The 24,053-nt window shown below is 43.1% G+C and overlaps 1 protein-coding gene across 1 annotated transcript in view; it reads right to left on the bottom strand.

Moving 5' to 3' along the window:
• Nucleotides 1-24,053, bottom strand: part of FAM124A (family with sequence similarity 124 member A) — an 83,510-nt gene that overhangs the window by 5,631 nt on the left and 53,826 nt on the right. The window contains exon 3 of the mRNA XM_036250566.1: nt 23,254-23,987. Within this exon, the coding sequence (XP_036106459.1) occupies nt 23,254-23,987 (734 nt within the window). The remainder of the gene's footprint in view (nt 1-23,253; nt 23,988-24,053) is intronic.

Genomic DNA, 24,053 nt, shown 5'->3' with positions numbered 1-24,053 from the left:
TGTTCAACAGCACCCCTACCCTCTGCCCACTAAATACCAGCAGCACCCCTCCCCTCCCCTCCCCCACTTTGTGACAATCAAAAGTGTCTCCAGACACTGCCAAATGTTCCCAGGCATGGGAGGGGTGAACACATACCTGCAGTTGAGAATGACTGCTATCCTTTTGCATTATGAATACTTAATGCCTTTACAGAAATTCAGGGGTCTAAGTTCTAGGGGAAAGCCTCCCATCTTTTTTTTTTTTTTAATAAACGAATATGTGGACAGTTTTTAAAACAAAGTAGATCTATAAAGTTTATGATGGAAAAAAAAAGGTTCCACTCCTAACCCTGAGTCTTATTTCCGCAGTGATGAAAATGTTCTATACGTACTGTCCGGTACGACCGCCGCTCGGTTCTCCCCAGGCTCCCTCAGTCTCCTGCCTGGGCAGGTGTTAGAAACCAGGCAGTCTGCGTTCCGAAGACCATGGGACTGTGGCTGGGCGTCCAGAACCATTCCTCCTCCTGGGTTCAGGGCAGCACTGCCACCAGACTGCGCTTAATGCCCGCCGGCCTGGCCTACTGGCCCCCTTTCTGGAGAGTGAGCTTCCGTCTGCTGATGGAGTGAGAAGAGGGTGATGCAGGCGGCGTTTTCAACCTTTTTCACCTCGTGGCACACAAACTAATTACTAAAATTCTGCAGCACACCAAAATGTATCATGTGTTTTGCTGATCTGACAAAAAACATAGGTATAATTTTGATTCATTCACACCAAACAGCTATTGTTGTGCTGGTTGTTGTCATTTTTTAATGTGACAGTCTAAGGGAAAAGAGGTCAGTGCCCCTGACTACATAGTCAGGTACTGCATGTTTTGAATATTCTGAGGCAAACTAGGTGAAAATCGCTGGTCTAGGGGTTCAACTAGCTGTGTGTGTTATCCAGGAAAACTTTATTTACAAAAAGATGCCTTTGGTCTGTTGATTCTTGTCAACTGCTTTTTATTTGATTACAATTTTTTTTTTTTAAAAAATTTTAGAGAGAGAAGAAGGGAGAGGGAGAGAGAGAGAGAAACATCGATGAGAGAGAACATCTATTGTCCACCTCCTGCATGCCCCCATTGGAGGTCAGGCCCACAACCTGGGCATGTGCCTGACCGGGAATCGAACTGGTGACCTCTTGGTGCATGGGTTGATGCTCAACCACTGAGCCACACTGGCCAGGCTCAACTGCTTTTTATACAAAATTTTAAACCAGTTTTCCAGTGTTACCACCTCCTCATCTAGGCATAAACACTGCGTGCACTCTGCCCTATCCCCTTTTCAGCTTCACTGTCTGCCTCCTGCCCTTCCTCACGGCCCTGGCATCGCCTGGCCGGAGGCATCAAGTCTTGGCCTCAGTGGCACAGACAGCAGCGAGTGAGTATGGTTTCAGGACCCTCAATCTTGTAGGGAGCAGGAGAGATGTGTTCTTCCAAAGACAACTGGTTGATCTGACATGTGCCGGGTCCTCTTAGGTGGAGGTGGGTGTGGATGGAGTTCTGACTCTGCTGAACTGCGCCACCAGCCTGCCCGAAGACGGAAACGGCCGGTCTCACAGGGATATACTCCACTAATTCAGGGATAAGAGGGTACCCATCACCACTGTCTGGCATAAGTCAACAACAGTGGATTATCACAACTCGGAGGCAGTGCTCTGGCAAGGCTGGGTGAGCTTCTCATATCAGAGAAGGGACTACACCTAAGGCGAGGCGACGCCCACGGGTCAGCTCTACTGTCTCCAAACCCTTCCAGGGGGCTTGTCCGAGGTTACCTTGCTGCCAGTCATCACTGTCTTCTCCTGGCTGCCCTCAGCTTCACCCTCTTCAGGGTTAGGGAAGGCATGTATTTTGCCAGAACAGATGCTGGCAGAGTCCTCAAGACTGAGGCTATCGTAGCTCATGTCGAGAGGAGCAAATGGGAGCAGGAGTTACTGATTGTGTAGGCCAGTGGCTTGCAAGCCTGGCTGCACATAAGAATCACCTGGGAAGCTTTAAACAGCCCAGTCCAGAGCCGCTGAAGCAGTTTCCGGGTGGGGCCCAGGCACCAGCTGCCAAGCTTCCTGGTGATTTCCACGGGCAGCTGTTCTAGGCCCACTCGCTGGTTTCCTCGTATGCCAGGCTTTCTTTCTCTTGTGTCTGGGGTGTGTACCTATTTTTATGGCTACTAAAAGTGATATTCTGAATGAGTAGATAGTATACCTTTTCATGACCATATACTCTTCAAAACTTAAAAACCCTCTTTCTTATTCTCTGTGATGTAAATTCTGACAACCGTCTAACTCCAAGTATCTGATTCTGAAAAAAACTGAAAACCGAGACTCAGAAAATTGAGCCTCGTGTCTCTGCACTGAGAAACGAATGAGCTGGCACACAGGAGGACTCTTCTCTTTGTCTGACTCCCCTGGTCTGACTCCCACTGTTAATTACATTAGCATTCACCCCCTCTTGTTTTATGCAATGATTTTGGCCAAAATACACTGAAGTTGTCCTCTCAGTCTGTCTGGAAAATGATATGGATGATGGAAATTATGAAGAATGAGTTTCCACGGCCACATTTCTCTCTCAATAATTTTTTACTTTGCTCTTATCTTCAAATCTGTTTTAATAACAAGACTTGCTTTTTAGCCTTGAATTCTCATCAGTTCTAATCGTTGCTATGGTTTACATAAGTTTCCTCTTACAGTATTATCTGCGAACTCATTTAAAACAGAGAACTATTGTGCCAGAAACAAGGCTGCTACATCAGGAGAGATCAACTAACTGCCCCACAGAACAAAGGCCCAGGCTGAACAAACTCTCCCTCCAGCCCTTCCTCAGAGCACATGGACGCCATTGTCACTGTAGATTCTAAAAAGCAAAGATGGATCTAATCTTCTTCATAAATCTGCCTCACTGGGGAGAAATGCTGGCTGTTGAGATTAGTCTCGTCATAACAATGCCTCTACTTAGCAAATGGAATTTAGGACAGCACCTCGAAGTTTCCTGGGTTCATGAGAAGCATGCCAGGAATACATCAAGAACTCATTACGCTCCTCGTTAGGTCCTTAGGTGCTCTCCTAGCCAGAACTGTGTGTGGGCTTTCTTGGGTGGTTGAAAAGAAAGTAAAAATATTAAATTAAAAAAAAACCCCACAACCATCCTGTCTTTGAAATGCTTACTATTCAAGACACAGATGTAGAAACAGAAGGACCTGGAGATGGGACAACTTGATAGATGTGCAATAAATGTGTCAATTAAATAAGCATTTTCAGTGAACATAAGATTGGATGCAATGTATATGTTGTAAAGGATGAGCCACTACAGGTTTGCATTTTCAGATGTGGCAACAAACTGACATGTAGTCAATTGGCCATTTGCCTGAAGAATTTCCAACCACTTTACCCTGCTGTGGTATCAGGGCTGGAGGACAGATATGGGTCTGGGGTCACCCTGGAGGTGCAGAAGACCACTGAGGGGGTGAACCAGATCCCCATTTCCATGGGATCTGGGAGATCCCTGAGCAAAGACCTCTCTCAGAACGCCATGAGTGAGAATGGGCCCTCAGAACTGAGTCACTGGTTCTGAACTCACTCAGTTCAGTAGCTGGGTCCTTGGACCTTCCCCTGGCTTGAGGACCAGACCTGGTGTATACTTGGACAAGTTCTGGCTGGGATTACATTAAACTTCCATTAGTTACTCAGTTACAATTCTGGAGTACCAGTGTAGGTTTTCTGCTCTGCTTCTGTGCACAGAAAAATACCCAAAAGCTACTTTGAAAAATTACTATCCAATTAATTAAAGTTATCAATTTCAAGCCCATCTTTTTCTAAACTTACTGATTTAAGTTTAATTCTCAAATCTTATTACTCTACTAATTAACCTAGCAAAGTGTTAGCAATTAACATCTTTTTAAAAGGGCTCTTTCCTTTAACATCTTAGATTGCATTTATACATTTAATGTATTGATTTTCACTAGACTCAAGGGACTTGGAAAGCAATGTCATGTACTGGCTTTCAGGGCACTACAACACGGCATCCTCTTGTGGCCATGTGTGGGTCCAAGGCTTCCAGGTCTCTGCCTCCCCAGGTCCCAGTTGGGTGTGTTCATGACACATGATCCTGCTCCCACCACAGTATATTGTTTTATATAATATGTTTTATATATAATTGTTATATTTTACTATTAGTTATTGTTAATCTTACTGTGCTAATTTATAAATTAAAATTATTATAGGTTATGAATATATAGAAAAAATATATATATAGGGTTCAGTGACATCTGTGGTTTCAAGGATCCACTGGGGGTCTATTCCACAGATAAGGAGGGGCAACTGTGTAAGTGATTTTCATGCAGATGGTTCAGAAAAAATTCTATATGTATTTTGTATGATATATATTATGTAAAAGCAGACGAGTGCATTTAAAAATGAATATGGTAATTTCTTCCAAAGGAGGTTCATTACATGTTTCTAGATGTTTGTGGTCTGTATTACTGTGCATCCTAGCACATGTGAAGACAAGACTAAAGTAACTAAAAATCCTTCGGTTTTGAAGATTTAATAAACAGTGTTTTGATAATCAGATTCAGCCTCATATTATAAGTTTTAAAAAGCGGGTTGAACCCATTTGTACCCCCTCATAGAACCTCCTAATATACCATGTAATTTTTTTACAACTATTATTTATTATCAGGCTCCTGCTAGAATACAAGTTTCATGAGGGTAGCGACGTTGGTCTATGTTGCTTGCCTCTGTATTATGAGCTCAGGTGCCCAGCACAGTGCACGCACTCTATAAATTGCCTGAATGAACAAATGGTTAAATTTAAGCATGATATAAATTCCCTATTACCTGAAGATTATAGGTCTGTGCTGATGCCAAGAACTACCAGAAGGACTAATCATGGTAGCAGATGCTGTTGCAGAACTTCTTGTATTCCCAGTGCCAGTATGAAGGCAGCGGCACCTGAGGGAAGCCAGGGGGCCCTGAGCAGAGGCCAAGGATCGGGTAGCACGGGGGCAGGCCACATTCTTCCCAAGTAGGTGACCTTGTCTTTTAGAGTGATAATACTCAAATTTCTGCCCGTACTATTTTCATTCCTACTTGCAGACAGTTTTTCAATGGCCTTCAACTTACCGCACTGCAAATCTTTAGTCCATGTGGCCCATAAGGGGCTTATCACCTTCTACTAAAGTTTAGACGCCAAGTTCTGCCGTAAACAAACAACTGCACATGCCTCCACGGAGCCTTACGGAGCCCTAACTCGATCAACTTTGGGGTCAGATGAGAGGGCTCCTGGTCGCCAGTGCACATTAAAATGCAGCTTCAGATCCCCAATTTAGGAGTAGAAAAGCATTGTTTTTTATTTGTTTGTTTTTTTATTTTTAATTTTATTTTTGTTACAGATGTCTCTCCTTTTTTACCCATTTACCCTCCTCCCCATCCCCACCCACCCTGACCCCAGCTTTGTCGTCCATGTCCATTGATTACGCGTACATGCATATAAGTTCTGTGGTTTATCTCCTCCTTACCCCGATACCCCCTCTTCTGAGGGTTGTCAGTCAGTATCCTACTTTCATGTTTCTGGGTCTACCCTATTCCTCAAACTGTTATGTTCAATATTCCACAAATAAGTGAGATCATGTGGTATTTGTCTTTTTCTGCTTGGCTTGTTTCACTTAGGATAATACTTTCATGGTCCCTCCATGTCATCTCGAAGGATAAGAAATCTTTCTTTTTTATAGCTGCAGAGTATTCCATAGTGTATATGTACCACCGCTTTTTTATCAATTCGTCTACTGATGGACATTTGGGCTGTTTCCTGATCTTACCTATTGTAAATAGTGCTGCTACAAAATTGGGGGTACATATATTCTTTCTGATTGGTGTTTCAGGCTTCTTAGAATATATTCCTAGAAGTGGGATCACTGGGTCAAATGGCAGTTCAATTTTTAACTTTTTGAGGTAACACCAAATTGTTTTCCATAGTGGCTGCACCAGTCTGCATTCCCACCAGCAGTGTACTAGAGTCTCCTTTTCTCCACACCCTTGCCAACACTTGTTTGATGATTTATTGATGGCAGCCATTCTGACATGTGAGAAGTGATACCTCATTGTTGTTTTAATTTGAATCTCTCTGATGATTAGTGAAGTTGAGCATTTCTTCATATGTCTCTTGGCCATTTGTATGTCCTGTTTGGAGAGGTGTCTATCCAGCTCTTCCGCCCATTTTATTTATTTAAAAAATTTTTTTACTTATTTTTTTGTTACAGATGTTTCTCCTTTTTTACCCCATCGGCACCCCACTCCCTACCCCACACCCGCCCCGTCCCCGGCTTTGTTGTCCATGTCTATTGATTATGTATACATGCATATAAGTTCTGTTTATCTCTTCCCAGCCCTCCCCCGCCCTTCTCTTCTGAGGGATGTCAGTCTGTGCCCTACTTCCATGTTTCTGGGTCTATTGTATTCCTCAGATTATTATGTTCATTATATTCCACAAATAAGTGAGATCATGTGGTATTTGTCTTTTTTTGCTTGGCTTATTTCACTTAGGATAATACTTTCCAGGTCCCTCCATGTCATCTAAAAGGATAAGAGATCTTCCTTTCTTACAGCTGCATAGTACTCCATTGTGTATATGTACCACCGCTTTTTTATCCATTCGTCTACTGATGGACACTTGGGCTGTTTCCAGATCTTAGCTATTGTAAATAGTGCTGCTATGAACATGGGGGTATATATATTCTTTCTGATTGGTGTTTCAGGCTTCTTAGGGTATATTCCTAGAAGTGAGATCACTGGGTCAAATGGAAGTTCAATTTTTAATTTATTGAGGTAACACCATATTGTTTTCCATAGTGGCTGCACCAGTCTGCATTCCCACCAGCAGTGTATTAGAGTCCCCTTTTCTCCACACCCTCGCCAACACTTGTTGTTTGATGATTTGTAGATGGCGGCCATTCTGACAGGTGTGAGGTGATACCTCATTGTTGTTTCAATTTGCATCTCTCTGATGATTAGTGATGTTGAGCATTTCTTCATATGTCTCTTGGCCATTTGTATGTCCTGTTTGGAGAGGTGTCTATTCAGCAACCCTGCCCATTTTTTAATTGGGTTCTTTGTCTTCCTTTTGTTGAGTTGTATGAGCACTCTATATATATTGGAAATTAACCTCTCATCTGATATATCATTGGCAATGATGTTCGCCCATATAGTGGGTTGCCTTTCCATTTTGATGATTGTTTCTTTTGCTGTGCAGAAGCTTTTCAGTTTGATGTAGTCCCATGTGTTCATTTTTTTCTTTATTTCTGTTGCCTTAGGTGATGTATTAGTGAAAATTCTGTTCCATATGATGTCTGAAATTTTGTTGCCTACATTTTATTCTAGCATTTTTATGGATTCACGGGTCACATTTAAGTCTTTTATCCATTTTGAGTTGATTTTTGTGTATGGTGTAAGTTGATGGTCTAGTTTCATTTTTTTGCATGTAGCTGTCCAATTTTCCCAACACCATTTATTAAAGAGGCTGTCTTTACTCCACTGTATGCTCTTGCCACCTTTGTGAAATATTAATTGAGCATAATGTCTTGGGTCCATTTGTGGGTTTTCAGTTCTGTTCCACTGGTCTATATGCCTGTTCTTGTGCCAGTACCAGGCTGTTTTGATTACAGTCACTTTGTAGTATAACCTGATATCTGGTATTGTGATCCCACCTACTTTGTCCTTCTTTTCCAAAATTGCTGTGGCTATTCGGGGGCTTTTTTGGTTCCATATGAACTTTTGAAGTATTTGTTCTAGTTCTGTGAAATATGTCGTTGGTATTTTGATGGGGATTGCATTGAATCTATAGATTGCTTTGGGTAGTATGAACATTTTAATGATGTTAATTCTTCCAATCCATGAACAAGGTATGTGCTTCCACTTTTTTATATCTTCCTCTATTTCTGTTTTCAATGTCCTGTAGTTTTCTGCAAATAGGTCCTTTACTTCTTTGGTTAAGTTTATTCCTAGGTATCTTAATTTTTATGCTGCGATAGTAAATGGGATTGTTTTTTCGGTTTCTCTTTCTGTGAGTTCAATATTGGTGTATAAGAATGCCGTCAATTTCCTGACGTTAATTTTGTATCCTGCTACTTTTCCAAATTCATTTATTAAGTCTAATAGATATTTGATGGAGTCTTTAGGGTTTTCTATGTATAATATCATGTCATGTGCAAATAATGACAGTTTCACTTCCTCCTTTCCAATTTGGATCCCTTTTACTTTTTCCTCATGTCTGATTGCTGTGGCTAAGACTTCCAGTACTATGTTAAATAAGAGTGGCAAAAGTGGACATCCCTGTCTTGTTCCTGTTCTTAATGGAAATGTTTTTAGTTTCTGCCCATTGAGTATGATGTTGGCTGTAGGTCTTTCATATATGGCCTTTATTATATCTAGATATGATCTATTCCCACATTGCTGAGCGTTTTTATCAGAAATGGATGCTGGATTTTGTCGAAGGCTTTTTCGGCATCTATTGATATGATCATGTGGTTTTTATTCTTCATTTTGTTTATGTGGTGTATCATATTTATTGATTTGCGAATATTGTACCAGCCTTGCATCCCTGGAATGAATCCCACTTGGTCATGGTGAATAATTTTTTTGATGTATTGCTGGATCCGATTTGCTAGTATTTTGTTCAGGATTTTGGCGTTTATGTTCATCAGGGTTATTGGCCTGCAGTTTTGTTTCTTTGTAGTGCCTTTTTCTGGTATTGGAATTAGAATTATGCTGGCTTCATAGAACATGTTTGGAAGTCTTCCTTTTTCTTTAATTTTTTGAAATAGTTTGTGGAGAATGGGTGTTAGTTCTTTTTTGAATGTTCAGTAAAACTCCCCCGTGAAGCCATCTGGGCCTGGGGTTTCGTTTGCTGGGAGAGTCTTGATTATCTCTTCAATTTCCTTAGTTGTTATTGATCTGTTCAAGTTTTCTATCTCTTCCTGGTCCAGTTTTGGGAGACTGTCTGTTTCTAGAAATTTGTCCATTTTGCTTAGCTTTTCGAATTTGTTGCCATATAGTTGTTCATAGTAGCTGTTAACAATCTTTTGTATTTCTGTGGTGTCGGTTGTTACTTCTCCTCTTTCATTTCTGATTTTGTGTATTTGGGTTCTCTCTCTTTGTTTCTTGGTGAGTCTAGCTAAGGGTCCATCAATCTTGTTTATCTTTTCGAAAAACCAGCTCTTTGTTTCATTGATCCTTTGAATTGTTTTTTGGTCTCAATGTCATTTACTTCTACTCTGATCTTTACTATTTCCTTTTTGCTACTTGCTCTGGGGTTTTCTTTTTGTTTGCTTTCTAATTTAAGTTGTGAGGTAGATAGTCAATTAGAAATTTTTTTTGTTTCTTGAGGTAGGCCTGTAGTGCTATGAACTTCCCTCTCAAAACTGCTTTCACTGCATCCCATAGATTTTGAGTTTTTGTGTGTTCATTTTCATTGGTTTCCAGGAAGTTTTTAATTTCTACTTTGATCTCCATGGTAACCCATTCATTGTTCAATAACATGCTATTTAGCCTCCATGTGTTGAAATGTCTTTGCATGTTCCTGTTGCAATTGATTTCTAGTTTCATGCCATTGTGAACTGAGAAAATGCTTGATATGATTTGTCTTCTTGAAGTTGTAGAGATTTGTGTCCTATCATGTGGTCTGTCTTTGAGAATGTCCCATATGCACTTGAGAAGAATGTGAATTCCGTAGTTTTGGGGTGCAATTCTTTGTAGATATCTATTAAATCCATTTGGTCTAGTGCTTCATTTAGAGTCTCTGTTTTTGTCTAGAGGATCTACCAAGTGGTATCAGTGGGGTGTTGAAGTCCCCTGCTATGATTGTGTTGCTGTTGATTTCTCCTTTGAAGTCCTCCAAAAGATTTTAAATATATTTTGGTGCTTCTATATTGGGTGCATATATGTTTAGCAAGGTTATATCTTGCTGTTGGATAGATCCTTTCCATATTATATACTGGTCTTCTTTGTCTCTAGTTATGGCCTTCATTCTGAAATCTTTTTTATGAGATATGAGTATTGCTACCCCAGCTTTTTTTTGCTTTTCCATTTGCTTGAAAGATTTTTTCCATCTCTTCACTTTCAACGTATGTGAGTCTTTTGTTGTGAGGTGGGTCTTCTGTAAACTACATGTAGATAAGTCATTCTTTCTTATCCAATCAGCTACTCTGTGTCTTTTTATCAGAGCATTCAGTTCATTTACATTTAAGGTGATAATTGATATGTACTTATTTATTGCCATTTTTGTTTAGTGTGGTTATATTTTTCTTCCTATTTCTTCTACTCATTATAGCAGTCCTTTAACATTTCTTGCAGTGCTGGTTTGGTGCTAATGTATTCCCTTAGTCTTTTTTTTTTTGTCTGGGAAACTCTCTATTTTACCTTCTGTTTTGAAATGACAGCCTTCCTGGGTAGAGTAGTCTTGGATTCAGATCCTTGTTTTTCACGACCTTGATTACTTCATGCCATTCCCTTGTGGCCTGTAGTGTTTCTGTTGAGAAGTCAGCTGAGAGCCTTATGGGGGTTCCTTTGTAGGTAACCTGTGACTTATCTCTTGCTGCTTTTAGGATTCTCTCTTGTTCTCTAATTTTTGGAATTTTAATTACTATGTGTCTTGGTGTGGGCCTGTTTGGGTTCTTCTTACTTGGGGCTCTCTGTGCATCTTGAACTGAATGCCTTTTTCCTTCACCAAATTAGGGAAGTTTTCTCTCACTATTACTTCTAATATATTCTCTAATCCTTGCTCTTTTCTTCCTCTTTGGGGACTCCTATGATGCTAATATTATTATCTTTCCAGTTGTCCCACAGTTCTCTTAAGCTGTCTTCCTGTTTTTTAATAGTTTTTTCCTTTTGGTTTTCTGATTGGTTGATTTTTTCTACCCTGTCTTCTAATTTACTGATCTGGTCCTCAGCTTCCTCTACTCTGCTGTTTAGACCTTCCATTGTGTTCTTTATTTCTGATATGTCATTCTTGATTTCTTCTTGGTGGTTTTTAATTTTCAATTGGTTGATTTTCAACATCTCTATGTCCTTACTCATGCTGTTGAGCTTCCTCAAGATTATGGTTCTGAATTCTAGCTCTGTTAACTTGCTTAACTGCTCCATATTTATCTCATCTTTGGTAGAGGTCTCTTGTTCTTTCATTTGGCTTTTGTTTTTGTGTTTCACCCTTTTGGCTATCACAGTGGGCTTTGGAACCTGCCAAATTTTCCCTGTGGGTATTGGTGGTCTGCTGTTTGTGGCTCCCTCTCCTCGGTTTGGACGAGTGAGGGACCCACGTTAACCACCACTATCAAGTCTTACTTTTTCAGAATTGTTTTTGTTTTATATTTTACCTAGTATATGATAGGTAAATAAAAATCTGACAATATCTATGCAATGCGCTCTACTGAAGAAAGGTCTCTAAAACTATCCCCACAAAGATGGCTGAAGGGATATGCACCGTACTCCAATTCTTGTTATGAAACTTTAAATAAAAAAAAAGTTGAAAGAATAGTACCAGCACCAGCCTACACATAATTATTTTGTCTTACTTCCTTATCTACATATGTGCAAATCTATATCTATATCTATATCTATATCTATATCTATATCTATATCTATATCTATATCTATATCTATATCTATATCTATCTGTATCTGTATCTATCTATATCATCTATATTTTTTTATTCTCACCCGAGGACATTTATCTTCAGATAGAGCAGGAGAGAGAGAGGGGGGAAGAGATAGAGCGAAACATCTATGTGAGAGAGACACACTGAGTGGTTACCACCCACATGACCCCAACTGGGGCCAGAGACACACTGCAACTGAGGTACGTGCCCCTAGTGGAACTGAACCTGGGACTCTCTGGTCCGCGGGCCAACACTTTAACTGCTGAGCCAAACCGGTCAGGGCTATATCTATATATTTTTTTAATCCTCACCTGAGGATTCCTTGCCATTGATTTTTGAGATAGAGTGGAAAGGAGGGAGGGAGGAAGACAGAGAGGAAGAGGAACATTGATGTGACAGAGGCACATCGATTGGTTACCTCCTGGACAACACCGACCAGGGCTGGGGATTGTACTGCGACTGATGTAGGTGCCCTTGACTGGAATTGAACTGGTGACTCTTTGTTCTGAAGGCCAATGTTCTAACCTCTAAGTCAAACCAGCCAGGGGTGTGCAGATATATTATATATGTTTCTAACACTTTTTTTTTTAAGCAAATATGACCAATTCTTTTTTTCCTCGCCCAAGGACATTTTTCGATATTTTATTCTGATAGAGTAGGAGGGAGAGAGAGAGAGAAACATTGACGTGAAAGAGACACATTGAGTGGTTGCCACCCACACGACCCAACCAGGGTCCGGGGCAAACTGCAACCAAGGTACATGCCCTTAGCGGGAACTGAACCCGGTGTCTCTGGACCACAGGCTGGTACTCTAACCGCTGGCCAGGGCTCTAACACTTTTTTTTATCTTTATTGATTTTTAGAGAGAGAGGAAGGGAGAGGGGGAGAGAGAGAGAGAGAAACATCAATGAGAAGAAACATTGACTGGCCGCTCCCTGTATGCCCCACACTGGTGATTGGGCCCACAACCTGGGCATGTGCCCTGAGCAGGAATCGAATCAGTGACCTCTTGGTGCATGGGTTGATGCTCAACCACTGAGCCACACTGGCCGGGCTTTAACACTTCTAATAATTTCATTCATTTATATGTATACATGTATGTATGATAACATTTACATAAAATAGTATCCATATATAGCTTTCCTAACATTTTACTCCTAAATTTTTCAGCCTGAATCTCCTAAGAATAATTTGTTAAATCCTATGTATGTGGCTGCCCATCAAGCATCCTGAATTCTGGTCTCAGGCATGAAGGTGCTTTGTTGTGGTCTGAAGCAAGGCCCCTGAAGTTGGGATGTCCTGAGCAGCCACAAATTTAGCTAATAGTAGAGCCACCTCTGCGCACTGGAACCCTTACTGGATCACTTATTAGCTGTGTGGCCTGGGGCGTGTAGTTAAGTAGCTCCAATGATGATAATAATATCAACAGGAGCAGCAGCAGCGGACAACACTTAAAAACCTTACTATGTGCTAGGATTTGCTATTCTAGATCCTCTCCCCTGGAATGACATCACCAAGATGGTGACACAGGTCTTTCCTGATTTTGCTCCCCTCACAAAGAGAAAGAGCAACTAAGTAGTTCCCTGTTATTCACAATTTCGCTTCTCATGGTTTCAGTTATCTGTGCTCAACTGTGGCTCCAAAATATCAAATGGAAAGTTCCAAAAATAAACACTTCAATAAACAATTCATAAATTTTAATCTGTGTGCCATTTTAAGTAGTGTGATGGATTCTCGTGCTGTCTGGCTCCATCCCTCCCCCATGTGAATCATCTCTTTGTCAAGTGTGTCCACATTAGTCACTTAGTAGCCGTTATCAGGTCTACTGTAACTGCTCATCTGCAGAGACAAGCTGGTGACTCTGTCTGGACAGAGTTCGGTGCATAGGCCTGCCAGATTAGTTCCCCAAGTGCGAGTCTTGTCAGCTTTGGGGCCTCCTATGTGCACAAGCCACACCCTGCCCAGGGCAGGGATGCTGATCCATAGCTCTGCCCACTGTTAAATATAGTCTCCAATCCTGCTAAGCAGGAAAGCAAACCAGAGCACTGGGCGTCTTGGTAGCACTTGAATGGAGAACCTGATCGGTGGCTCTGTGTCTGCAGAGCCAAGATGGTGGCCGCATCTGTCCAGGGAGCTTCACGAGCATGTTTATCTGATTTGACTGTGAAATAAAGGCTTTGCTAGCCCTGGGGCTTGTTCTGCAGCTCCAACCATGCAGGAGAGGCAATTCATAGTTACATCCAAAGCTCAATACAACCTCCAGCCCAATCTGATCTGAAAACCTGACCAGAACTTCTGGGAGCCCATCTTGCAACTCCAGATATAGTGCACTTGAGTGGAGAACCCAGCCAGCAGCCCCTGCTCATCTGCAGTTAGGATGGTAGCGTGTTAGACCAGGACACTTGGTGCATAGTTCTGGTTAATTTGATCCCCACACAAGAGCCTTGCCAGCCTTGGGGACTGTATGGGGGGCCTACATGGGCAAAAACTAATTTGGACACTAACCTATAGCCCCACGACTGCTGAATACAGCTTTCAGCCTGCCCGACCTGGAGACCTCTCCGGAGTGCACAGGAGGCTGTGTGGCTCACCCTCCGGCTGTTATTACAGTGGCACTGAACAGATAGCACAGCATGAGGTTGCCCCATCTGCAGAGCAAAACTGATGGCCCATTTGGTCCAGAAATTCAGTGCACAGTCTAGCCTGATTTGGGTCCCCAAACAATGAGCCATGCAGACCTTGGGGCCTGTTCTGCTGAACCACCAGGGCAGAAGCTAATTCCTTCCCTGCATACTGCTCAGTGTAGTTTCCAGGCACCCATGTCTATTAAGCCTGACCAGAGAACCTAGGCCACCATGAAACCAATCCTACAGCCTCACTTGGACGGGGAACCAAGCCAACAGTCCTATCCAACTGTTCCTAGCCACTATCACCACACCTTTGCCCTTGCCCTCAGAATCAGAAACAGACCTTGATACAAGCCCCATCTGCCTGGGAACATTATCAGGTGAAACATCCGGAACACCAAGCCAATCTAACTGGTGAAAAACAGTCTCTGCCAAAGTGAATCTGGGTAGGAGCATTTTAGGTCTGTGACAAAGGATGCCAGCTTCGCTCCAGCTGACCATATCACATGAAGTTGAGATGGTAACAGACAAACCTGGGTCCCAATTTGTCCCTGTGGGTTCCAACAAGTTCTTGATCTCTTTGACTTGCCATCAGCTTTTTCTCCTGACTGTTGGCCTAGCTGATCTGGGGATATCTCAAGTCTAACACCAGGGCACAGCTTTCTCTGCCAGCTCCCATGACTGTGTGTGGTCCTTTTGCTAGATTACATGTAAATCTCTCGTACTGAGTCCTGGCTGATACAGCAGTCTTATGAGATACTTACTTATGTTATCCCCATTTGACAGATAAAGAAACTGAGGCACAGAGAGGGAAAGTAACTTGCCCAGGGTCATAGAGCTAGCATCTGGAAGAAATGGGATACAAAGGCAAACCTTGGCTCAGAAGCCAAACTTGCAATATATGCAAAATGGCAAAAACAATTCTTAGCTTTTGAGGACTAAAGATTACACACACACACACACACACACACACACACACACACACACACAGTCTGGACTGTGAAAGAAGCAGATATATGCTTAATAAGAGGAAGCCATTCTATGGAAGAATACATGCTATACACAATTTTAAAGCTTTGTCCAGTTTCAGTTAAGAGATATCTCACATCTCAAAGCATGGCCACCTACCCACTGACACAGGTGGACTAACCAACAGGCAGTGGAGGGGGGCGGCGAGCACTGAATGCTGACAGTGCAGAAGGAGTTGGCTCAGGTTTAAGGGACCATGTGAGAACAGGAACATCGACAAATAAAAGGGAGAAAGGGCACCCCATGGGTCCACACGGCTGCTCCCATCCTGTCACTGTAAGTTTTTTTTGTTTATGCCATTTCTAATTTACTTCCTCTTCTAAATGGCATTAAACCACTGTTCCAGAACACAGGACAGCATCTCTGGCCTAAAGATGTTAATGGTTGCAGCTATTAAAGCCATCAGTCACCCCTGCCTTTGATCCATGGCCCCACAGAAAACATTTCTGCACCTTCTGAAAAGTCAGAGTGGAAGACTATTCACTGTTATACTGAACGATTTTTGCAAAAGAACCCGAGCTTCAGCACTCATAAATGTTGGTGTTTTCAGATTCGGATTTATTTTTTTCAATCAGATAATAAATACTGTGTTCCTCTTTCTGCTTTTGTTTCCAGGAAGCTCAACCTTTGATCCCCAATTCCTTTCTCTCTGCTCTTCTCTATATTCTTTCTGATCTCTTAGGGCAATTATCCTGAAAATATATTTACTTAAAACATTTTTAGAAATAAGCATTATATAATTAAAAAATGCCAAATCAAGAAGTATTGAAGAAATGAAAAAGAAAACTAAATAGCATTATATAACATTCTCAATAAGTAAACTTGGGAGATGTTGACTTGCTTCCTTCCCCAAGCAGAGTAGAGGTGTTTGCATGCCCAGGCGGAATCTCTTTCAGCCAGGTCCCCCTACTTACAAGTCACTGAGGCTGAAGCCCATTTAGAACAGTTTCCTTGGCCACATGAGAGCCCGCCCACTGTGAGGCCCCAGGGAGATGTCAGCCAGGGGATGCACAGCATTCTTTGGCAGGGTAAGGACACTTCTTCAGGGATGCAGTGAGGTCCGGGGGCAGGGTGGGGGCAAAGAGGCTGGGAACCGGTCAGGTCCTTTTTGGTCTGAGCAGGACTATCAAGTGGAGCCATTTCCCTCCTTGGCTGGAGAGAGCTGTCTGCCTGATCTGCCAGCAGACGGTCACACTGGTTTCCTGGGAGCCGGGGTGGCCTTGTGGCACACGGGCCAACAGCTTTCATGGAGAGAGCACCTGTGGGACAGGCCCGGAGGTTGTCCAGGCTTTGCCTCCCACTGCTGCCTTTCCCTTGCCATGACCGAGGCCTTTCACGCCCTCCCATTTCCCTTCAGGGTCTACTGTTTATCCCTCTCCACCCTTGGTCCACATGGCAGAGGGAGGGGGTCACAGCCAGAGATTGCCCAGGGAGAAAGGTTAGGGCTCTAGAGGGCCCAGGATCCCCCCACCCCCGTGCCTGGGTGGATGGCTTGAAACTGCCGAGCCCAGTGGGTGTCTGCAGCGTGGGGCTACTTGTGTAAGAGCAGGTGTTTGCTGAGAGTGGGCTGTGAGCAGGCACTGGGGCAGTTGCACTGGTGCACAGTAACTGGCCTGCCACACATGTACCCTTCCAGAACACCCTGGGAAGAAAGCCATACCCCTGAGGTGACAAAAGCCCAAACTAGTGGGACCTAGACTTTTTGGTGGCAAAGTTGTATCCGAGTACAAAAAGGGGGACCGAGTCCCTTTACATAATGTTGGAGGGGCGCAGGGGCTCATTCTCTCAGCATGAAGCCATAGTCAGTTGAAAAGTTCCTTAAAGTCAAAGTACTATTTGACCTTCCATTTGGGAGGGTGAAGGGTTGGTAGGGTGAAGGGTTGGTAGTGGGAAAGAGAAAACTAATCAAAAGTTTGAAGCCTATTTAGCAAAAGTTTCCTTTTGTATATTTTTGGGGATAAATGAGGAAGAAAAGTGAAAAAAATTTTTAAAGAAAATTGACATAGACATCTTATATGACAAAGACACTAGAAGAAAATGTACCAAAATGCTGTTATGGTGGTAGTAGTAGAGTGATTTTTAAAAATATTTCTAATTGCCAAATATTTTTTGGATAGTTTGGTTTTATTTCTTTCTAATAAAAACATATTAACATGGAAGGAAAATTTATTGGAAATTAAAAGTTGGTTTTTTTTGCCTGGTGTTTTAAGGTTAGGCCAACCTGGCACAGCTGTGAGGTCACCGGACAAACAGGATTTGGTCTAGACCTGTGGGACTAGGGTCCAAACTCCCATCGGCTGGCTTCCAGGAAGTTTCTGCTTGAGTCTCCTGGTTTCCCGGCCCTGGAGGGAGGCACCACTCTGGAGCACACTCACTGCACCCCACTCTCCTGTACTGTGGCTTGCACACAGAATGGTCTCAAGCAGCTTGAACTTGGAGAATAGGGACTCTGTTGTCCATCTTTGTCCCCCTCCAGTACCACATCTGGCTGAGAGGAGATACTGAAAGTTTTTGCTGACTCCACTGGCTTCTGAAAGCACTGGACTATCTCTCTGTGGCAGTGTATTCCCAGGCACACCTCGCTGGCCTGCAGGGGACAGGCCTTGACTGCTGGGAGCCACTGGCCACACTCAGAAACAGCAGCACTCTCTTCCAGACCTACCGCCAAGTGACCCGTTCAGAGGCAGAACCCTGGACAGACCAAACTAAACAATCTGAGTGCCACAGGCGGGCCAAGGGGGAAAGCTGCTCAGATCAAGAGCAGAAAACATTGCTTAAAATTCCTCCCTCTTCTCCCTCTGCCTCAAGATGTGATTCCAGGTCCTGCTAAGGCTTAATGGTTCGCTTTTTGTTTTTCTAAAAGAAAATGACCCTTCCAGGCCTGAAAGGGCTATGATGTCACTCATATTCTGCAAGAATATCAGACCCAGACAATTTTCTTGCAAATGATTTCCTGAGGGTGACTTTCAAGTGCCTTGGATAGTCTGCACAGGTGCCATAACCCAGCAGGTACAATGTGGTCTATGGGAAACGGCCATTTTCCTCACTGCCCAGGAGACACAGACCCGGGGTGGGGAGCAAGTGGTTGTGTCCAGTGGCCTCCTGTTCATATGGTACCTTCCTGCTTCCATGTGTGGATGCCCTAACCCTTGGGTCACTGTACCCCTGCCCCGAGACAACAGAGCCCAAGGGGGAGTGGGGACAAGCTGGTATCTACTGAGAATGCTCATCCTCCAGACACCTGTTACAATTTGTACTCTCTTTTCTTTTATTTTAATTGCAATATAATTGACATTAAACACATTAGTTTCAGCGTACAAAATAATGTGTGTGTGTGTATATATGTATATATATACATATATATGTGTATATATATATATAAATAATCACCAAAATATAGTGACATGTACTCTTGATGTTCTGTCCTGAGTCTTCTACTAAGTCAACTATAATATACTTTAAAAGTGAACTTGCCCCAGACATTGGTAATAAACATGAAGCAACGGCTGGGTAGTCCTGCCTTAGCCTATCCTGTGCTTGGTGAATGTGGCAGCACCTGGGAGCTGGTTACAAACGCAGGATCTCAGGCCTGGCCCCGGACCTCCAGGATCAGCCTCTGAAGGTGGGCCGCAGGAATCTGAGATTTTATATCTGCTGAAGTCTGAGAAGCACTGGTGGAAGGAACGCCCAGGTCACTGCTGGGTTCCCTGGAAAAGGACAGAGGGCAGCACAGCCAGTGTGGGTTTGTGAGTCAAATGTGATTAAGTACCATTTGCTGTTGGTAATACTGGGAGTGGCAGCTACCTGATCTAAATCTGAGAGTGTGCATAAAAACCAAAGAATCCAATTAAAAATGGGCAAAGGACCCAAATAGACACTTCTCCAAAGAGGACATACAGATGGCCAATAGACATATGAAAGGATGCTCAATGTGACTAATCATCAGAGAGATGCAAATTAAAACCATAATGAGTATCACTGCACACCTGTCCAAATGGCTATCCTATCATCAATAAATCAACAGACAGGTGCTGGCGAGGATGTGGAGAAAAGGGAACCCCCGTGCACTGTTGGTGGGAATGTGTATTGGTGCAGCTACTGCGGAAAGCAGTATGAAGTTTCCTCAAAAAATTAAAAATGGAACTGCCTATGACAATCTCATGGCAGGTCTCCAAAGGAAGAGGGTAGCCTTCCCCGGCCTTTGTCCTTGTCAGGCTCCTCAGGACTAAGAGGGTGTCAGCACAAAGCCCAGTTTGGCTGAGCCACGGGACATGACTTCTTTACCAGGTCTACCCCAGGTCCTCAGCTGGGAATAAAAAGCCAAGCTCACTGTCGTTCATGATCTACCGAAAGCTTGGGAGAGAAACAAATTTTGGGAGATGATCCCTCCCTCTAGGATTAAGCTAAGCCCCCAGGAGCTGCAGGTGGGACCACCTTGTGTTGCCCAGCCTCCTTCAGGGCAGTGTCTTTTCGGCACTACACCTGGCTGGGCACCGGGCACACACTGCAGCCCCTATGTAAGAAAAGCCTTGGAGGTCTTGCTGTTGTCCTGGAGGCGCAGCTCACAGCTGGCTGTCGACCCCACACAAACATGAGACGGTGAGGAACTGCTCCCAGGACTCTGAACCAGGAACACGCATCCAGAGCATGGCTTACTTTACCTCACAGACTAACTTGCATCACGGGTGATTTTCCATTTTGTTTTTGCTGCTACAAAACTCAAAGTCAAATTTGGGGCCTATTTCTGGAACCATATCGTCCAACAGAACTTTCTTTCATGATGGAAATTTTCTGTATTGTGCTGTCCAATATGGTAGCCAGTAACCACATGTGGTGACTGAGTACTTAAAATGGGTCTAGTGAATTTTGTATTTTATTTAATTTTAATTAACTTAAATTTTAAATTTAAATGGCCACACACAGCTAGTGACTCCCAACTTACAGCACAACCACAGACAGCATCCAGAAATGGCATGCGTGTTGGACGTCACACTTGGTTTATCTTACTTTCCTTTCAGTGTCTTTCCTCTATGTCATATCCCTTAGGTATCTAATAATTTTTACTAAACTTCTTGTGTGGTTTATATCTTTGTCAGCCATCTTAAATCTTGTTTTAAAAATATGAGATCTACTTACAAATACAAAAAAAAGATATCATCCCATATTCCCAACTTTTTTGACTAGGTACTCCCCTTCCCCTGGGGCCCTTTAATGCAATACAGGGTAATTAATATGTTCAAAATTAATTAATATGTTAAGTTTTAAGGGAAGGGAGTCCCAGGAATAGGGGAGGAGAGGCCTTCTCTGTTTCTGTCCCTGTTCTTTTTCTTCATCTGGGTTCTGCCCACACAAATGTTCAATGTGTGAAAATTCACTGATATATATATATATATATATATATATATATATATATAAAAATATATGAATGATATATGCACTTTTTGTATAATTTATATCACTCTTCAATAAAAAGTAAAAGAAAACATAAAGAGAACCTATTATGTTCAAAGTCAATGTTAATTTAGTTCTAGGAGATGTGGATCCACAAACAGACCTTGATTCCAGAAAGCTGTAGTTTAGTATCATCAGGCATTAATGCAAATTTTTAAGATGCCTTTTCAGAGGGATCTCAGGCAACTTCTGATGTCAGCACCTCCCAGATGCCCACCTCCTGCCTATTCCCCTGAACCCGGCAAGGCCAGGAAGGAAGGAGAAGTGAGTGTCAGAAGGAGGAAGGCTTGCTTTCTGTCTTATCAGATCTTAGTAAAGAACATTTCCAAATTCTTATAAGAGGGTGAGTAGCTCCTAGAAAATAGCTTCTCAGCTTTTTTCCTCCAGAGGAATTAAATGGGAGGAGGAGGAGGTCTCTGAAATAGGAAATGTTAAATCAATGAGGCAGGATGAGAAAATAAAACAATGTATATTTTAAGAATGTAATTGAAAATTACCCAACAAAGATTTTTCTTCAATGTATAACTCCACCCAACTGAACAAAAGCATTTATATTAAAAACTAGTTGAAGACTGAACTTGGGAAATATATATTGCTAAGGCAAATGTGGATAAAAATGAGCTCTCTCAACCCCATGACCTAAATATTTTAATTTTGCTAAAGAGGGAAACACATTTTTACTTTAAGAGTAATGCAGAGCAATGGGCAGGAGTGTATCTCATACTGGGGCAGAAAGTTGCTTGCTGAAGTGATGGGGTAAAAGCAACCTGTTCAAATGGCCATAATTAATAGTTATGAGGGGCTATTAGTCATTTTGACTGGGAATCAAACTGGCGACCTCTTGGTACATGGGTCGATGCTCAACCACTGAGCCACACCAGCTGGGCTGGACTTTATAACCATTTAAATGTGTGGGTCTTTGAAACATTCTGTCAGTGGTTCCTTTGAGCAGAGTCCAGACCAAGCTCTCACAGTGTTCTTTCACTTACATTATTATAGAGATTGAGAGAAAAAATTATTTTAATGACTACAAAAGGGACGAAGTCCTTCAGAAATAACCACATTCATTTTGGTTTTTTAGTAGAAACAAAACCTTATTTTAACTTTTACTTATTCAACTGCATTATATTTTGCATAAAGAATTGGCAGTCTTCAAACAGAATAAAGTTTTTTCTCAGATTTCAAAGGGGATTATAAGGCTAGCTTTCAAAAGTTCACTGAATAATAAATCAATATTATTTACTTATCTGTACAGTTCCAAGGAAAATCTGAAAATTATCTAGTTCCTATAAACAGTAAATATCTCAAGGTGACCTTTCGGACTTGAACAATGTGTCCTGGCTGTGATTTTGGCCAGTATCTGACATGTGTCAAGTTCTCAATTTATTTTGTGATATGTGGATTATAGTTCTGATGTTTAATGCCACAGCCAACAAAAACTGAAGCTTTACCTGTGATTTAAGTACCTACAATCAGCACCTTTCAAGACAATGGCCCCTAATTCACTATCAACTTTCTCCTTTCAGGTAGCCAAAAGGGAACACTGAGGAAACAGAGATTTTTCAGAAAAACAAAGTTTTATATTCCTCAAACTGATTTACATATTAATCCAAGAAAGCCTGGGTTTCGAAAGCGTTTATCAGATAGGGCCATATGCAGGACATTCTAAAATATACATGCTGCATTTTGAATTCTAGGGTATAATTAATGATCTTGAAAGAGTGTGGGACAACCACTGGAAGGATGGGAGGAGAAAGCATGGAAGGAGAAAGTAACTGAGCAAAGACATAAACCATGGAAGGAACAGGACAGTTTACCATTTAAGGATCCATTTCCTGAAAAGGTATTCACTCACCCTTTCCTAAGCTTAATGAAACCAGAAGGTCCAAAGGCATCACTTACTCCTTAAAATGTTTATGAGAAGGTCATTTTCAAGTGATCACTGAATTTTAACAACCTACTGTCCGGCAGTGCAAGGGTAGAAGGTGGGGTGCTACCAGAGTGAAGAAGAAAATAGATACCTTCTCTGGTGAATGTAATACATCTCACAACGTTCATAGATGGGTATTCCTTAAGTTCCTTTGTGGGAGTGAAGGATACATCGGCAAAACTGCCTAAGTGTGAAGGAGCAGATTCAGGAATCTTTAATAACAAAGTCCCTGGTACAAGCTCATCTGAAACCCCCGGAGCCACCAGCATTCCGAGCGCTCAAATGCAGCTGGATGAAGAGGCGGGGCGGGAATGGCACTTGCTTGTCTGAGGCACGTGGCCGGACAGTCAAATGAAAAGAACCAATGGAAAGAGCCCTCCTCTTTTGCTTCGGTATCATATGGACACCTTGACTGAGTCTGAGGCCACACTCAGGGTCATCGATCCCTCCTTTTTCTTAACTCCTTGCTCTATAACACGTAATCACTAGGGTTTCCGGCAGAGCCAACCCACCTTTTCTCCGCTCCCCCACACAGACAGGGACACAGACTTCCCCAGGTACCTGCAGAAGGATCTTGTTCCCGTCGTGGTCCTCCGTCTGCCAGCGCCCCTCACTGATGGGGCTGCAGGGCTTGGGCAGGAGGGGCACGAGCTCGCCGATGTCCTTGACTCGGAACTCCAGCAAGGAGCAGTCGGCGGGGACCGGATTCTGGTCGCAGGGCAGCCTCTTGAGGGAGAACTGGATGTCCACGTCCAGGTTGGAGAAGATGGGGAAGATGCAGAAGTCCATCTTCCTTTGGCTGGGGCTCCGCCGGAGGATGAGCTGGTAGAACTCGAGGCTGTCGGCGTAGTTGCTGTGGCGGCAGTAGATGGTGAAGCGCACGATTTCGCGGCCGTAGTGCACGGGCCGGATGGCCCACAGCGGCGTCCCCGGGGCCAGCGTGAAGAAGTCCTGGCTGCAGGGCAGGTAGGGCAGGAACCTGCCGGGCACGCGCTCCGTGTGGTGGTGGCGCCAGGGCGGCCGCTGCAGCGTGCGGTGCAGCTGCAGGATCTGCTCGTCGCCGTACTCCTCCTGCAGGAACAGAACCACCGCCAGCGCGGGCTGCGCCGCCTTCGGGGCCTTCCGCCGCCGCCGGGAAGCCCTCCTTTCAGAGACCCGGAACAGCTGCAGGTCCGGGTGGATCCAGGCCAACACCTTGTCGATGGCCTCCTGCAGGGGTTGGGATTCCCCTGGGTCTGCGATTATGTGGATGCTAACCAGGAAAGGGTCCTGTGCTTCCTCCACAGAAAGCTCACCTGGGAGCACAAAAAGAAAAACAAACAAATCCCCAAATTGTGATGATTTCATTCAGGGGTCCTGTG

Source organism: Molossus molossus, unplaced genomic scaffold (genome assembly GCF_014108415.1).
Source record: "Molossus molossus isolate mMolMol1 unplaced genomic scaffold, mMolMol1.p scaffold_m16_p_9, whole genome shotgun sequence".
In the NCBI taxonomy this organism is placed as follows: Eukaryota; Metazoa; Chordata; class Mammalia; order Chiroptera; family Molossidae; genus Molossus; species Molossus molossus.
The sequence above is the reverse complement of the archived record's forward strand: the minus strand, read 5'-3'. Positions and strand labels throughout refer to the sequence as shown.